Consider the following 18459-nt stretch of genomic DNA (forward strand, 5'->3'; position numbering starts at 1 on the left):
CACAGGGGTTAAATATCAGCACTATCATGCTTTCACCACTGCCGGAGTTTGATGGCCCTCCAGGGAGCTACCCACACGGCACAACAGACCTCTTCTGACTTGTCTCCTGCTCCCCTTAGCAGTGTATTTCATTAGATCTGCCTATTCTGCTCCCCACTCTATCTCTGGTGAATCCTCTCATCCCCCACACCTCTGGCCTACATCCCAGTTCTTGTATGCATAAAGAAAGAAAGAAATCTTTAAAAGAATCATCCCTTTCCTCAAATAACATTTGAAGTTTTGTTAAGGATACAGAATATTTACATTAATACTACTAACAATATAAGATATAAAGTGTCGGTATGATGGGAGTATGACAGACAATGAGATATATATAAGAAAGCAAAAGTATCCGTAAGTGCCATGTATTGTGATATTCAATAATCCATATTAGTATTAATACTATATAAGAAGGGTAGAAATAAATACTAAACACTGTTACCTTTCTCCTTAATTACCAATGTCTCTCACTAAATAAAAAAGTCATTCAGCAGTGCTTTACTTATAAGGAAAATAAGAATAAAATAAAGGTGCTATATCATATAAAAGACAGCCTCCATTTGTCTCAACTGTTATTTATGGTTTGATTTGAAGACAAAATACATTCCCAAGAGTAACTTTTGCAGTAATAATATAAAAAAAAAAAACCTGTCAACTCTCAATTATGTATTGTATTTTTTGAGTCATCATGATAAATGAGAGGATACAGCAAGCCCAAGCTGCTGTAAGTTTCAAATAATTTTAAATATTTTGAAAATATAGTATATGTATTCATAATAGTTATTATATTTTAATGTCAGAGTTTGTCTTTCCAAGATAAATACATCAAAATTAAAGACAATTTGAACTTTGAGAAACAACAAATTTCTTGCTAAATTTATCATATTAATAAGGGACATTAGGGCATCTCCGGTGGCACAGCGGTTGAGCACTGGGTTGCCAAGAGGCCTGCAGTCTCTGCAGTGCTGGTTCGATTCCCGGCCGCCGGGCAAGGGCCCCACATGGAGCGCAGACTTCTCCTGCCGCCCACTGCTCCCCTCAGCAGTGTATTTCGTCAGTCTGCCTGTTCTACTCTCCACTCTGGCTCTGGTGAATTCTCTCGCCCTCCCGTGCCTCTGACTGTACCCAGTGCTTGTATAAATAAATAAATAAATCTTTAAAAAAAAAAAAAAGGGACATTATATGAAATAGTAGCTAGCATAGTTATCATTCTGTAAACTCTAATCACTGCTAAGTGATCTATAACACTGTAAGCATTATAAAAACATAATAAACGTAGCCTTATGCATTGTGTAACCAATCAATCTATGGTAGAATCTGATGCTAGGTGTTTCTCTTGACATTGAACCTCAGAAAGATTTTTTTCACTTGTGTATGTGTATTTTTTCTGCATAAAACCTGCTTCTTAATGAGACTCTTATATGCAGAGGAAATTCTTTATCAACTATTTTACCACCCAGAAAAAGACCAATTTGAATGTCTTAATAAATAAAATACAGTAACAAAGAAAAAAGATGATCAAATCATTAAATTTTTGCTAGAATATATGAATAACAGAAGCATTTGATTCATTTCAGTCTCTCACCCAAATACTTTTTTGAGCACAGTAAAATGTGTCATTTGTTAGCAATGATCAAAACAGGCATCTTTCTCAGGATGGCTGCTCTGTCATATATTCTTACCCATCTCTTCAGATTTAGCCTCACCCAATTTTCCCTCCAAGGCTCTTCTGACACTGATATTGGAAGGAGTGAAGACCTTTTTTTATTTATCATTGTGATTTCACTGTATTGCTTTAAATCCAGTCTTTTCCTAAACTGCAACCTCATGTTTGAAATATGTATCAGAAATTACCCATCTCATTTAGTAGATTCCTTGTAAAGTGGCAGTGGTGCCTTCAACCATCATCACAGTCATAGTGAAGGCTATTATAGGGCGTCTCAGGCACAAGGCCACCTCTATCACCATCCTTAATGCTTTTAAGTTGATCTGAATGTCCGCTTTGCATATTTTCACTAGTGCTGAATCATAGTAGAGCAACTACTTAACTTCTCCAAAGGTTCAGTTTTTAACATCTGCAAAGTGAGAAATCATTTCCCTAATAAGATTGTTGTGAAAATTAAGAGAGTTCATATATGACAGTACTTAGAATAGATTCTGACACACAGTAAGCTCTAGATAAATGTTAACCATTCTATCGCTGCTGCTTTATCATTATTTTTACTACCAATCCATATTCCTTAAAGAAATAAAATTTTTAGTTACTATTTTTAAGAAAAGTAAATGCTGACATAAACATTATTTTAATTTTTGCAAGTTGGATGTAATTGAAAAATCATGATAGAGGAAAATAAGAGTTTAACAGACCTAAATATGTGCAGGAGCACAGTCGTGTCAGGAAATTGAACCAATTCGAGGAGTCAAAAAACAAAAACAAAAAACAAGCTCAAAGCACTGCTTAGAAAGATGATACACTTGCTTTTCAAAAGAACTAGCTGTGCTGGTTTCCATGACTGGCCAGGAGAGCACTGTCTGATCAGATCAATAGAAGTGGCCTCTCAGGAGGTTTCTGCGCTCCTTCTCCTGCCACAGCCACTGTGATTTTAACAGGCGCTTTGGCAAACAGCCCATTCCCCAAATACATCCACAAGAAGTTTTCCAATAGCTCACTATGGGTGAAAACGTTCTTTCAGAATTTTCACAAAATAAGATTTACTGACACAAGTTTCACAGATTTTGCTTGTGCATCTGTAACAAAACTTTAGTGACTTTTGAGCTATCCTTTTAGTGTTTCTTTTTTAATTTGGCTGATCATGCTTGTAAAAAATTAAAACAAGATTATGTCTTCCATCTCCATTTCCTAGAAACACACATTTGTCCAAACATATGCATCACTAGGCTGAAAGCAATACTGACACCCTGGTATCATATATACATATTTTTGTACATGCATAGGAAAAAAACTGCATGTAAAGCAGAACCATTCTATATAACATTGATGAGAAATTTTCTTTCCCTAATCAGTGTACAGTAGTCCCCTAAATCCACTGGGGGTGCGTTCTAACACCGCCAGTGGCAGATGCCTGAAACCATGTCTGGTTCTGGACTCTATAGACACTGTTTTCTCCTACACATACATAAAGGCATAAATAAATTGAAGACTTTTTCCACCTTAACTGAGCATTTATCACGCACTGCGGCCATAAATTTTACTTTCTTCACAATTTCAGGGATAGAAGATTGGCTCTTACCGTAGATCTCAGCAACCTCAGCGTAGGATTTTTTTCTTTCCTCATGAAATCCAGACCTTTCACCTTTTCACTTACAGGAAGCGCATAACTATTCTCTTTGGCACATTCAAATTGCAAATATCACAACTCCAGCAGTTGGGGTACGAAATAAGTAAAATAAGGATTTCTTGAACACAAGCGCTGCAAGGCGCCACCGTCCTTCTGTCCCCAAGACGGCTGCTGCGCGACCAGCGGGTGCCGGTGGGTGCGGGGTGGGTGCGGGGTGGGTGCCCTTGGGGTGGGTGACCTTGGGGTGGGTGCCCTTGGGGTGGGTGTGTGCAGCGCGCTCGGCGGGATCTGCGGGACAAAGGGATGATGCTCGTCCTGCGCAGGACCGAGCAGGACAGCGAGACTTCATCACACTACTCACGATGGCGTGCTTTTTAAAACTCATGAATTGCTTATTTCTGAAATTTTTAACATTTTTGGACTAGAGCTGGCTTTGGGTAGCTGAAGCCACAAAAAGCGAAACCACAAATGGAGAGGAGCAGGGGAGGTACTGTGTGATAGAATCCCTTCGAAATCAGCACAGATAAAACCTTTCAAAAAAATAATTCAAAGAAGGTTTTTATATTTTAATGAAATTAACACTCCAAGAAGACCACATTTACTCTATCCAGAATTAGAAGGGAAATTTCTCTTCCATATCAGAATTTAACCTCTACTGATAAAATATCTTCTTGAGTAGTTCGCTAGGTTATGGTAAATAATATTGGGATAGAATTTTTCCAGTCCTGGCTACTAAAGAATAGTGTAAGTAAAACTGCACGATAATTTGCTCATTAGCCTATAGTTAATCAAAAATTGGATTTTTCAGAGGCAGCTTTTTTTTCCCCTCACATACCGAAATTGGAGAAGTAGTAGGAGAACAGGGAGAGTTAGAACAAACTGATGGCATCACAAGCCAGAATACAAATATTGAATATGAGAAAATCTGAATTGGGAGCAGGCAAACTACAAGTAAGCATAGAAACGAGAAACAAAAAAAGCAGTTAAGACCCACGGTGTCACTAGTCAGAAAACAGGTAAATCAAAGATCAAAGAGGCTGCGTCCAACAGAGTGACTTCCTGACGTGAAAATATAAGCAAAGGAAATGCATATACTTGTTTGTTGTAGGTGGTATTTTGTTTGCCATTATTTACCACCATCTTCCTTTTAAAAAGATGAGGTATTCTTCTGTAAGTTACCATTCTTCCTGAAGGGGGCGTATACCTCCTCCCCTCGGTCCTATGGTGTTGGCCTCTTAACACGCTTTGCCGATTGCAATGTATAAAGTGTGCTCATCTGAGTAGTTTTATGCAGCGTTAGGAGCTTCTTCTCGGACTCTTGATTGTTCCCTCTGCCACGAGAATAGGAATGTTGTGTATAGGTACTTCTCCTTTATTTAATTTTTAAATTTATTTTTAATTTATTTTTTGCATGGAACTGGGGTGTAGGCCAGAGGTGAGGCGGTGTGTGAGAGAGAGAGAGGATTCACCAGAGACAGAGTGGGCAGCAGAACAGGTGGATTTATTGACATACACTGCTAAGGGGGGCAGTGGAGAAGACATAAGAGGTCTGCTGTGCCATGTGGGTTAGCTCCCTGGGGGATCGAACTCAGGCCATAGCCTTGATGGCGATGAGACTTAACTCCTATGCCACCAGGGAGGCCTGTGGTATTTTCTTTTAACCTGGGGCCCAGAAAGTGAAGACATTTGGAGCAGAACCATAGCTGACCACAGGCTACATGCCACATGAATCAGAAAGAAATGTTTTATTGTTGCAAGCTCCTAAGATTCTGTTACTACAGCAAAATAGAAATTGGTACCTAGAGGTAGGAATGCTGTTATGTGGCCCTGTCTTCATCATCAGGGAGTAGTTGGCAAAGAAACTACTATTCAAAGCTAGAAAAATGGTCACCTATGCTATACAGAGATCAAATATTTGGTGACATTGTCACCTGCAAGAGCTTGAATAACACGTAATAAATCTAGTAAACTTATGGTTTATGGGTGAAAAGAATGCAAAACAAAATGTTGCTAGTGTACCTTGGTCACTACTAGCTGCTAGATTTAACAAGATTCTACAAAAGAGGCGAGTTCAAAAAAAGAACTTGCCTGCCTACATGCAGGATGCAAGGGAAAATAAAGAATGCAGAGATATTAGTTGCCAGCCTGAAAGCTACAACTGTTTCTTCTCTCAACTGCAGATGAAATTGAAAAATACTCCAAGCAACAGAGGGCAAATAAGATTCAGTCTGAAGCAAAGAAATGGCTCAAGAAAAAGAATATGACTCCATAAAAGCCTGGCAAGCACAAAGTTCCACCGACAAAAAGAACAAAAATCAAGGATATTTTTGGAAACAGTTGTACTGTCAAAAGCACCACTATTCTCAGTTTTAAAAAACTGTTAAACACATAAAAATCATCTTTGGGCTGCACTCATCTGGGAACTGGACGGCTCAGTCTGTCTGACCTTAACAAAGAGGACGGAACTCAGGGCCCTGGGCGCTATGGAACAGGCTGTCTCTCACTTGACTTCTTCCAGCTGAATCAATCGACCGCTCTCCGTTTTTTTCTGCCTCTCCCTCTACTTCTTTTACTACAGTCTTAGGACCTCTGATTCTCCATAAGGTTTTTCCAGCAAGATTGTCAAAATTCCTATGTTGTGGCTTAGGTCATTCCAAACATACAGAAGGGGAAGCTGCCAGATCTGTTAGGTCCAGAAATGGTATGGCATAACTTCTGTCATATTCTATTGATTAAAGGTGACACAAGGTCAGTCCAGATTTAATGTGGGAGGGGAATATACAGACCTGAATACCTGTAAGTATGATTAATTGAAGGTCATTAGATGACCTCCAAAGATGTTTGGAGACCAGCTACAACAAGGTACAATAAATATTTATTAAATTAATTAATGACCTTTTACTGTAGCAGAATACATTGTGGTAGAGATCGACACAAGCATTCACCCATGATTTTCACATGCTATTCCAAACACCATACCAAAAAAGGACCATGAGCCAGAAGTAAACCTCTTGGCAAAATATTTTATTTAAAGGATTCTTATTCCATATGATAGCTTTTATAAGGAAAAAGTAAACATGAGGAAGTAGGTAGATGGAGAACAGTAACTGAAAAACTAGGATTTAGCCAGATCCCCACAGAAGAAGTAGGAAAACCAAGTCCCAAGTTACAGTCCAAGTTTTAAGACCTAACACTAACTAGGGGTTTGATTTTGGAAAAGTCTCTAGACTTCAGTTTTCTCAATAGTGAAAGGAGATTACAGGAAACTTCAGTTTTCAAATATTTTCTATATTTTACACATAGAAAAAAGGAAGTGGTGATGTGGGTGAGGGGTTAAGATAAAGAGAGTGTCCAATCTTATTTTCAGCATGCCTCTGTTTTAATTACTAAATTTTCTTTAGAAAAGGACATCACTTAAACAAATGGTTCTGCAAAATAAATATTTGTAAATGCCAGAGCTGGCCAGCCCTCCACATTTCACGTATGAGGAAAATCTATTTTTTTATAGGTGACCCACTACCTGCCATAGTTTCCTGTGCTTAAATGAGGCCCCATTTGTAGCGGATGAGAAATTTAAGCTGAATAACTACATGAAGATGTAATTTGAACTCAGAAGCTAAGTAGTAACAATTACTAAGTAGAAAATGCAGAGAAGAAAATTTGGTTCAAATTTCCTACCCATGTTAATATTATGTAAGTATGTGATAAGGGAGAACAGGCAAATAAAATATTCTCAACATCACGATATATTATACACAGCATCTTGTAGGACACAAGGGTTCAATTCAAAAAAATGACTTTTCTTGAAATCTAAATGGTATGTTTGTTGTTTTCCACAAAAACCACTGACTGGAGGTTTACATCTGGGATTCACTTGCTTAGTGTAAAAAATTTTAAGAACACAGGAACTAATAATGTTCCAGTGATTTCTAAAGAGTTCTCTCTGTTCCTTCTGAAAGACTTAAATAATTGCCAAATAAACTGCTCTCATATCTTTAATAAATGAAACACTTTATTCTTCTAGCTCCTATTCAAGATAGATATTAAAACTGCCTGTGCTAAAAGTGATATATCTATATCTTTTATCTTTAAATGATGAATACAATCATTTGACTGCCTGCCATCCTCTTCAAAGATCTTTCTGTTGACACGCAATCAGCATAACATTTCCTGGTCGCTGAAATCTACGGATTTTTTTTTACACTGATGCTGTAAAACAAGACAACTTCCTCTTGCAGATTTCATAGTCATAGGAATCTGTTCTCTGATTTCAGATTAACATGAATCTTTTTTCTACTGAATATTTAATTAACGTTTAGGAGACACTGGCAGACTTTGATAACTTGACAACTTTAGATCATTGTAGTTAATTATCTCTTCCTCTGCTCCATTGAGATACGCCAAACTTAGGTTGAAGAGAATTCAGGGAGTAATCCCTTTAGGTGCCAGTTACTCATAAGGAGGTATGCTGCATGGGTATGGTGCCTGTATCTGTTAAGGGCTGACCAGGGAAGCAGGGCTACTATGAGCAGGGTGTATAAGGGAGTTATTCATAGGCTCCAGACCTCAGAAACTTTGGGAGAAGCTCAAAAAATTAAGTTCCAAAAGGGACAGCTCAGAATCTGGGTAAAGTCTCTAAAGCCACAGAGGGGAACTGGTGCAGATCATGGGAAGCTGTTGGCTCTACTTTTGGGCATGGGCTGAAAGTTACTATAAGTTAACAGAGCAGGTAATTGGGAATATGAGCCAAGAGCAAAGTAGGAAGAGCAAGGACAAACAGATACCCATGTTGTCTGCTTCTCATCACTTCAAATCTTGATAATGTGGATGACCCAAAGGAGCTAGGAACTTCCCCCTTAAAGTTTCATATATTTCTGGACCAGGTCACAGAGCAGCTTAAAGAGATCTGGCAGGAGTTGAAGGAGCTGAGTGTGAAGGAGCTGCTGCCCCACCACATGCAGCTGCTGTCAACAGATTGGGGACAGCAAGTAGGAGGGGCACCTGAGACTCTGCACTGACCTTACAAAAGTAAATGCTTCTGATCAACTCCTCTGCTTTTCAAATCTAGGCAGATTTCTCATGTGATCAGCCCTTATCAGGAACCATACAAAGAAGAGAATTCTGGGAAAACAATAAAAATTACCACAGCACCCAGAAGTCCTTTTATGTGAATTGATTCTAAAATAAATTTAAGACTCTCAGAGACACACATATTTATTTAATAATAAAGAATAATTTAAATTTATTTAATCTTTTACATTATTTATTTTTAAATGAAATACCTTTTTCTTACATCAATGCCACCATGTCCATCTTCAGAATTGTATATATCTAAGCTGTAATTATGAATATGCACTGAGTTCAAATTCTCACAGAGCTCTTTCATGCAAATTAGGGTATGAGGTATATCACCTCATTCTACGTGTGTGCAAACCCAACTCAGATCCGAGACTGACAACATTCCTAATACATTTATAGTGTCCCTACAGGTATCTCTGCTCTCATCAAAGAATTCCTCCAGGGAGAGAGTAAGAAGGTCAGCTTTGCCTGAAGCCCAGTCTTGGACCCCAGGAAGGGACATGCTGTCAATATAATGGCACTAGGTTCCATTCTCTCCCATTTACCAGATGCGTTAAGACTGGGTCAAGCACTAAGTTGATTTAATAGAGTTTTCTGGAAATCACAGCTTTTTTAACCATGTTCCCATCATGTTGGAAACATTCTGCTAGGATATCTTCTCAGTAGTGGCGTTTGCTAACAGCTAACTGCTAACATATTATCCCTATGATACGGAGCCTGGCTAGCTCAGTCAGCAGAGCATGATCCAGCCTTATGATATGGAGAAAAGACACCAATAGTTGGAATAAAAGATAGAAGCTTGGGTTCTGGCAGCAGAAGTCTCAATATAGAATATAAAATCCAACTTACAGGGGTGTTGTTGTGAAGTGTAAATGAGATAATGGAGGTTATACACTCACCCATAATGACCTCTGACCAGCCCATCACCCAGCTCTTTAGTTACAAAGAAGCTTCTCCTTATTCAATTGGGCTTTATCAGTATTTGTAGGACTGTATAGCCTTTTCAGAGGCTGCCTCAAATGACATAGAACCACTATTCCCTTCCACAAAGGCCCTGTTGTGGACCTGTTCCACTATCTGACTTCCCCTTACTGTGAGGTGGGAAGTCTTTCCATATATATGGTAAGAGTTTCCTTTTTCTCCCTCTCTCAGGGTCCTTGCTATCCCTCCCTATAGTTCAGCTTTACATTACTCAGAATCAGGAGGCTATCATAAAGAAATAAATGCCAAAAGATAATATTATGTAATAAAGGTAAGAAAACTATGTGACTTCATTTTCCCTACTTTTTTTCTCCCTTAAAGTTAGTGCAAGTGTTGCTTACGGTAAAATGCAAACATATAACCAAACATACTTAATAAAAAATTAAAGCTAATGTCTGCTATATTTACATTTATACTGCAGAGAAATAAGAATGTGAAAGCTGCCATCATAATCAATAGCAGTTGTTAGGCTTATAAAATATTTTGTGCATGTAGATTTCATTTTCCTTCCATCTTGTCCTCTATCCTGATCTCATCAACCTTAGTGAGCAGACAAAAGCAGAGTTTAAACTCTGAAGGACATTTGGCCAATAGATTACAAACAATCAAAAAAATCAACTTTAATTTAAACCATTAAGCTTACTACAGACTGACCAAGATCAGAACTTCTTCAAACCAAAACTGGAAACTTTTGGTTTATAACTATAATTTTCTAAGATGCAACAGCATTTCATGAAGATGTTGCCTGTTTCAAATACTGAATAAGATCTTCTCTCTCACTCTTCTTTTTAAGACCAGCAAATATCATTTTGGTTCCAGGGATATATTTCTTTGGGTTCTCCAAATATTCCATGAGAGTAGCTTCTCCCCAGATAATACCTATAAAGGTGAAAGTAAGTCTCAAGTTTATGTAGTTATAGTTATAAGACATTTTTTGATGCAAACCACATTATGTGAACAGAGGAATACTCCTGAACTCAGCAGAAAGACAATTACAGCCAGGAATACTTACAGTTTCTGACTTTAAGAAAGTCCCCAAATTAGTCTTTGGTATTCTACTCTTTGCTTTTTCTGTAGAAACAAAATACTCACATGCTGTTCAATATTATCCAAAGTATACCAATGAGCTATCAACCCAGGCATGTTATACCTAAGAAGTATCCCCTCCTCCTAGAATAACATAGAGGTTCTTCTAGAAAAGATCTTAAAGTTGATCATTTAACCAATCCCTTATTTTTCAGATGATTAAATGACATAAAGAGGGAGGAATAACTTGTCCTAATGTGCCAAAGTTTCTTAGAGTCAAGAATCTGTGACTACTAGCTCACATATCCATTTTTTCCCCACCAATCATACCATGTTGCCTTTGTCCACATGTCTATCAAAATCTATAATTTCAGAAATCTGATTTTAAGCTGAGAAAAGTTGCTTCTACCATTTTTCATTTCCGAAACTATTCAAAAAGAACATAGGCAATGAGAAACAAAATGCTAACTCTATTTTCGATAAAAAAAAATTTTTGGAAGCACCTATAACCCCAAACTTGATATAATTAGAAGACCATCAAGGCCATAAAATCTGACCAAAGTAACAATCCACTCACCATTAATGATCTTGGAAAAAAGAAAAGAGTTATCCAAAGTAGGTAACAAATTCTGAAGGGGAAAGTCATAATGCTTTGTTTGGCTCAAAAAGAGTAAAGTGTATATAACTGGCTCTGAAAGTCTCCCTCAATTCAATCTAACATCATGGAGGACCAGGGGAGCCAGGAATAGAGAAGAAAATACAGACATGCCATCTTTAAAAGAAGAATTTTACTTTGTTATAGGACAGAAGGGAAACTAATAGTGTTGAATAACCCTAGAACTGCCAGTCTATATCATCTGAGGCTAGGGGCCAAAAAATCCCCCACCAAAATATACACACCATACACACATACATACACAGATACATAAACATATCTCTAACACATAAATGTAAACAAGGAAGACTTCATAACTAACTGGAAAACTCAAATATTCACTCTTATTGTTCCGCAAATAATCCAGTTCAAAAGGAGTTGTCCTCACCAAAAGATTTGTAGATAATCAAAAAGCAATCAGCACAAAAGAGAAAGTATTTAAAGTGCATATACACAACATACATACATATAACAGAAAGGAATACAAAAAAGTTAAAATAAAAGGTATACATCAGAAATAATATACATTAAGCAGATGAAAATCATGATCACATTCTATGGATTAAAGAAAAGTCTGTATGAATCAGAGCTACAAAGGCTTAAGAACAAAATGATAAAACAGAAAGGCAAAAATGTCAGCAAAAAAGAACAGATACTGCTGATACCATAATCAAACTTGAAAATATCGAAAAACTAGTTTACAATGATCAAAGGGAAAATGACAGATACAAAAGATAACTAAATGGAGACCCAAAATATATACAATAATTGGCCCACGAAATGGGAAAAAATTATTAAAACATGTAATTCAGGAAAAAATTCTAAAATAAAGGTCCTGAAACTTTCAACTGGAAAAGCACATGTCCCAGGAAAATTTGGAAGGCAGTTATGCTCATCACTATGCCATCAACATTGCACCAGTAAAGTCTAAAATAGATCAACAAAACTTATACACAACCAGGCAAAGTTACCAAATTTCAATAAGAATTATACTGTGGGCCTCCCCGGTGGCACAGCGGTTGAGCTCTGGGTTGCGAAGCTGCCCGCAGCCGCTGCAGCACAGGTTCGATCCCCAGCCACCAAGTGAGGGTCCCATATGGCACGCAGACCTCTCCTGCTGCCCGCTGCTCCCCTCAGCAGTGTACTTCATCAGTCTGCCTGCTCTGCTCTCCGCTCTGACTCTGGTGAACTCTCTCACCCTCCCACGCTTCTGACTGTACTCAGTGCTTGTATAAATAAATAAATTTAAAAAAAAAAAAAAAAGAATTATACTGAAACTTAGGGGGAAAGAATAAAATAAAAATATGTAACTTACAGTGGAAAAAATTAGAATGGCTCTAGAGTTTTCTAAAGAATGAAGCACACAAAATCTTAAAGAACTAAATGTGTCACCCAATATTTCATGTCTAAACAAGTTATAATTCAAGTGTAATGGGAATCCATGGATGTTTTCAAACATTGAAGAACTAGGGTAATCTAGTTCCAATAATCCTTTCTTGGCATAACTACTTATAGATAACCTTCCACCAGCCAAAAGAGAGACACTACAATAAAAGCTGGGAATATGTGGCCTTCTTGGTGGCACAAGGGGTTAAGCACCACACTATGAAGTAATCGTCGCCTCTGCAGCAGGAGTTTGATCTCTGGCTGGCCAGGGAGCAACCCACATGGCGAAGCAGACCTCTCCTGACTCGCCCGCTGCTCCCCGCCGCAGTGTATTTCGGTTGATCTGCCTGCTCTGTTCCCTACTCTGTCTCTGGTGAATTCTCTCACTCCCCAACACCTCTGGCCTGTACCCCAGTTCTTGATTGCATAAATAAATCTTTTAAAAAAAAAAAAGCTGGGAATAAGCATAGATACCATTTAAATGTGGGACAAAATATTAAAACTACTGTGGTAATTAGGTCATTAGGATGTAAATCAGATCAGAAATATGTAGAAAACACCATATAACTAACAAGAGTTAAAAGACAATGTGAAAACAATGGGTGATTATTTACTCGTTTCGATTATCTCATTCTTCAGAATGCAGGAAAAGCACATGTCCCATATACTATACTACTTATAGTACATAAATGAAATAATGGGGGCATATGGATATGACTTAAAACATAAATATGGCCACAAAAATGACAAAGAATAATAGCTACCTCACTCTCAAACCCAATAAAAGCAAAACAGGGAATTCCGTAGAGACAGAAAGCAGATTAGTGGTTGCCAAGGATTAGAGTAGGAAATGGGGAGGAATTACTTAATAGCTGCAGGGGTTCTTCTGGGGTAACAACAATGTATTAAAACTACACAGAGATAGTGGTTGTACAACATTGTGAATGAACAAAACATTACTAAATTGCATCATTTCAAAATGACCAATTGTATGTTGTATGAATTTTTTCACAACAAATAAAAAGAGATTAAAAAATAAAATCCTTTCTAAACAGTGATCTGAATTCAGGCCTGTAAGAAAAGGTAGGGCCCCCAAGAAGAGTTTGTTATAGAGTTGTACAATATTTATGAAGTGAATGCTATTGTGGGGTAGATGAATGGATGGATAGATGGGTGGGTGGATGGATGATTGATAGATAAGATAGGTAGATTAGATAGATATAGATTAACTAGGTAGATGAGACAGAGCTATCCAAGAGTATTATATTACTTCTCCAAACATTTTTAATTTCTACCCTAAAATGCTCATTTTAAGTGTGATCTATTTACCTACTTTCCACCAATAAAGACATTACTGAATATATTTTTAAAACTATATGACATTCCCCCCACCTTTCCAAGAATCCCTACTATAAATAGAAAATAATTATACCATTAAAATATTATTTGATATTTTAATTTACCTCATACTTTTCAAGATAAATGAAATACCTCTTGTATAGGCAAAAAGCTAAGTGACAGAGAAGTGCTAATTTCTCTGATCAAAAATATGACCAGTTAGTCAATGCAGCCCTTATGATATAAATCAATATTTCAAGAATATAAACATGAAGATTTCACTTTTAATGCTGCAAATTAGGAAATTATTACAATATCAAATTGTATGCTTTCTTTGCTACAAAATTTTTGGTTTTCACTTACAATTATTTTTTACCTTTGCTTTTGTTTGCATCAGTATAAGAAAATCCTGGTGCTTGTCCTGATTTTTGGCCAAAAAGACCCCAAAGATTTGGACCAGTTTTGTGTTTCCCACCTTTTTCCACTGTGTGGCACTGAGCACATTTCTGAATAAAGATCTTCTTTCCTGCTTCAGCATCTCCCATTTTGTTCTGCAATGAAACATTAAAACACAGACCAAAGGAAAAAAATATTAGACTTGTGACACTGGGAAAAAAGGAATTTCACCACCTCGGCAAAGTGGATATCAATGATATTAAGCAAAAACATTGCAAGCATGAATGTTATAAAATCTGGGTATTCAAAAACATAAATTGATCCTGGTATCTAATTTTATAAAGATTTAATCATCTCATTTGTCAGGTTTATTTTAAATTTCTAATCATAGCTACTTCAGAAACTGCTATTGGGGTAAGACTGGGTTTACCTCAGCCTTCAAACAATTAGAGTAATTTATGAGGTCATTTTCTCTTTTTCCCTTTTCACTTCCCAAAGGTGCACATGCAAAAAATGATGTGAAGCATATGGGCAATTTGGTACCTCTTACTAAAAACAAAGATAACAAATTGGAAAAGTGCTGAAGTATGGTATTTATTGAGTACTTATAACCGCAAAATTAAAAATCATACAGAAAATAATGAAGCCAGCACAAACTATATGTTACATATTATTTCATACTTAGTTTATACTCTCAGCTATAAACAAATCTAACAGACTAGATCAAGTGTTACCTGAGAGTAATCAGAAATAGAGTTCAGTCAGCATCAGCATATGTTTAATACTAGTGCATCGGGAATTATATGGTTCTAAGTAGGGAAATTTTATTGTATGGTGATATATACGGTTACTTTTGTGAAAAAAAAAAAGATTTTTTTGGTTAAGACTGCCAAAAATTGTGTTATATAACTAAATAAATGCATGCTCCATCAAAAATTATGTAAAAATTAAAATAATCCCAACTTACAAGAAATGTAGTTTGAAATGCCAATGAATGCATTACTAGGGTTTAGTTTTCTGCCTCTTTATTTTCTTTTTTTTAATAAAATCAGATTTAATTGGTTCAACAGTGGGCAGTTTTCCAGTAAATTCTATTTTATTTTTTTTAATTTATTTTATTTTAACAACTGCCTCTTTATTTTCTTTGAAGAATGGGTGCTAGGGAAGGTGGGATGAGGGTGGACTTCAACATGAGTTATGATAATATAAATCATGAAAATACCTAATTCTCTGACAATACAGTTCTAAGCAAAATTTTATCTTTTATAACACTACTGAGAAATAGAAACTCTTTGTTAATCTGAAAATATTGAAAAACATAGTATTTTATATAATACTATATTTTTCAATAATTGAAAATGTAGTATTTTAAATTAAAGTTAGCATTACTCAGAAAGGGGCTAGTACTTCATATATAACAACCTAGAAGTTAGTATCTCCCTAATTTATTTCAATCTATGTGAAAATCCAACACATTGTCAATATTCCATGTAAAGGGAAGTGAGTAGTTTTCTTCGGACAATAGCCAAAACAACTAAGCTGCTATTCAGTGTATTAGGTCTGATTAAAAGAAAAGTAAGAAAACTCACTTTGTTTAAGAGAAGCTTACTTTAAAATTGCAAACTTCATTCAAAATACTGCATTCAATTTCTGCATATAAGTTCTATCAATTCTCTCACCAGGTAGAGAATTCAGTGAACATCTGAACAGGAGTCATAGCTGAGAAAGTGTTGGTCATAAAAATAAAGTCATGGCCTTTAAGCAAAATACATTCACTATAACCATAAAGCTTGTATAACATAAAAACAAAATGATTGTTTCAGTACTAACTAAAGATTCAATACTTTCATTAAAAATAGAAAGATCAGGGGCCTCCCTAGTGGCACGAGGGGTTAAGATGCAGCAGTATGAAGCAATCCACAGTCACTGAAGCACAAGTTCAATCCTTGGCCAGGGTGATGACCCACATGGCGCAGCAGACCTCTCCTGACTCACCCGCTGCTCCCCTCAGCAGTGTATTTCAGTAGATTTGCCTGTTCTATTTCCCACTTTGTCTCTGGTGAATCCTCTCACCCCCTGCACCTCTGGCCTGTACCCCAGTTCTTGTATGCATAAATAAATAAATCTTTTTTAAAAAATAGAAAGATCAGATTGATCTTTACACCAATTAAATGTTGCTGATATCCAGGAAACTAGTTTTTAGAAAAGTAAAAACAAACTTTTTATGTATATGGATGTCACATGAAAATAATTTATAAGAAAATTCCCATTATCACTGTTCAAACTACCAATATTTTATCACAATTAAAACACTCATTGCCATTTTAATCACTGCCATGCAAGCACTTTTGACCCTTTCTAGTGCATTAAATCCAAAGGATTGAGCAATGGCAGCAAGAGAAGAAGCAGGAGGAATTGGAAGGATATGAACAGAATTCATTTTGCCTTATAATCATTTGGCATTCTTCTAGTATTTAGTAATTAGGAAGAAATATCTCAGCGAAACAGGCAAAGATGTGACATCTGGTATGAGAATAATCATTCATCCAAGAATGAAGTAATTCCAATGCTAGATTAATGAGATAAGAGTAGCAAACCCTTATGCATACTTACTCTACGCCGACCTAGTCTAAACTCTATAAAGAACTTATTATTAATGTGTTTAATCCTCACACCAGTCCTGTGAAATGAATACTATTAATCTACTTTTACAGATGAGGAAAATTAGGCACATAGAGGTTAAGTAGCTTGTTTAAAGTTACAAGTTGGTGAGAAGAGGATAGAATGGTGAAAGGCAGGGAATACTAAATAAATAATTCTAGAAATGTTATTTTAACAATTACCTTTGAAGAGTGTTCTAGGCAATCCTGGATTGAACACAATGTCTGACACATTGCAGACGCTTAGCTGAGTGAGAGTGCTTAAAGAGGACCAACCGAAAGACTTTTTAATAGTGGCCCCTATCATTGCCATTTCTAACTCAGCCAGTAAAAAGAATGTGATAAGAATAATCAGGGCAGGAATAAAGCTTTTAGAATTTACAACATCTACAAAACTGAAGTGACATAAAATGAAAGGGGAAAGCTCATGAGCCTATTTCAAAGATGAATACTACACACACTTAAAAAGATTAAGTGGGATTCGGGGTGTTGTAATGGAAAAAGAACGGAAGCGATGTGCATCATAACCATGTGACCCTGGGTAAATCACTTCAAGGCTATGAACGTCCTCACCCTTCAGATGGCCTTCCCCTTTCTAATGAGCCGTGCCTGAACCCCTGAGCTGCAACAAGAATCCCAGTTCTCAATCTGTGTTCCTCCACGCCGCCACATCCCCGTCAAGGTTTACTTCTCTGCCATCAGCGTGGACAGCTCTACTCAGAACCAGTCCCAGCCAGAAATCAGAGAGCCCCGCCTAGAAATAAGCTTCTGTGGCATTTTGGGAGGACCTAAGACCCACCAGGCTGGGGCCAGGCAGCTCCTTCTACCAAAAGGACAGTTGGATACTCCTCTCTGGGTGGACCCAGGCCCAAACCGCCTCAGCCCAAAACCAGATCTCAAAGCTGCCGGGCCTCCTCCCTCCTAGGCATTCCCACACCTACCACAGGGCCGGCAGCTCCTCCTCCGCGTACCCTGAACAGGTACCAGCGCCTGCACCCCAAAATCAAGGCTGGCAGCACCTCTAAATCGCGTACCGCAGGCCAACGGACACACGTACTTCCGGCGGCAGCTCCGCCCAGTGGTGGGACCGGCTGGGTCAGCGGGGCTGATTGGGCCCCGGGTCCTGCAGGAGCTCCAGGGTCCAAAGAGCTTAAGGCCTCGCGCATGTGGCGCAATCCAGTCTGTGGCTGCGTCTGTGGCTGCGTCTGTGACCACGCGAATGCGCTTCTAGCATCGTGGTCCCAAGACCAGCTGTTTGTTGAAGTTTACCTTGCCAGAGTTCAATATGCTGTGTATATTCACAGTGTGTATCAGTTCTCATTTGAGGAAGGAACTTGACATTTTATGAATGATCCACTGGCATGTGATCACAGAAAGCAAGTCATGTCAACAAAAGAATAAAACCCATACTGACTATGTATGGGTAAAGGCACTGTGCCAAGCAACTTGCAAATACATCCAGCCCACAGCTGTAATTTTCTGTGAGTTACTATCCAGCTAGGGTAATATATAAATACGTTGAAAGTTAAATCACTATAAATGAACAACATAAAAAATACAATTATCAAAAACTGACCCCAGGGTTGTAAGCTGCTTACTA

At 37.5% G+C, this 18459-nt stretch overlaps 1 protein-coding gene across 1 annotated transcript; it reads right to left on the minus strand.

Moving 5' to 3' along the window:
* Positions 1 to 8605: 8605 nt before the first annotated feature.
* On the minus strand, positions 8606 to 17985 carry LOC119255974 (cytochrome c 2). The gene is made up of 3 exons (XM_037523613.2): positions 17801 to 17985; positions 14180 to 14354; positions 8606 to 10277 (listed from the first exon to the last, which is right to left on the minus strand). Exons 2-3 carry the CDS (start codon positions 14346 to 14348, stop codon positions 10129 to 10131), a joined length of 318 nt encoding a protein of 105 aa, XP_037379510.1. The 5' UTR covers positions 14349 to 14354; positions 17801 to 17985; the 3' UTR covers positions 8606 to 10128.
* Between the last annotated feature and the right edge of the window lie 474 nt (positions 17986 to 18459).

Source organism: Talpa occidentalis, unplaced genomic scaffold, assembly GCF_014898055.3.
Source record: "Talpa occidentalis isolate TD23 unplaced genomic scaffold, MPIMG_talOcc4v2.1 talOcc4.3, whole genome shotgun sequence".
In the NCBI taxonomy this organism is placed as follows: Eukaryota; Metazoa; Chordata; class Mammalia; order Eulipotyphla; family Talpidae; genus Talpa; species Talpa occidentalis.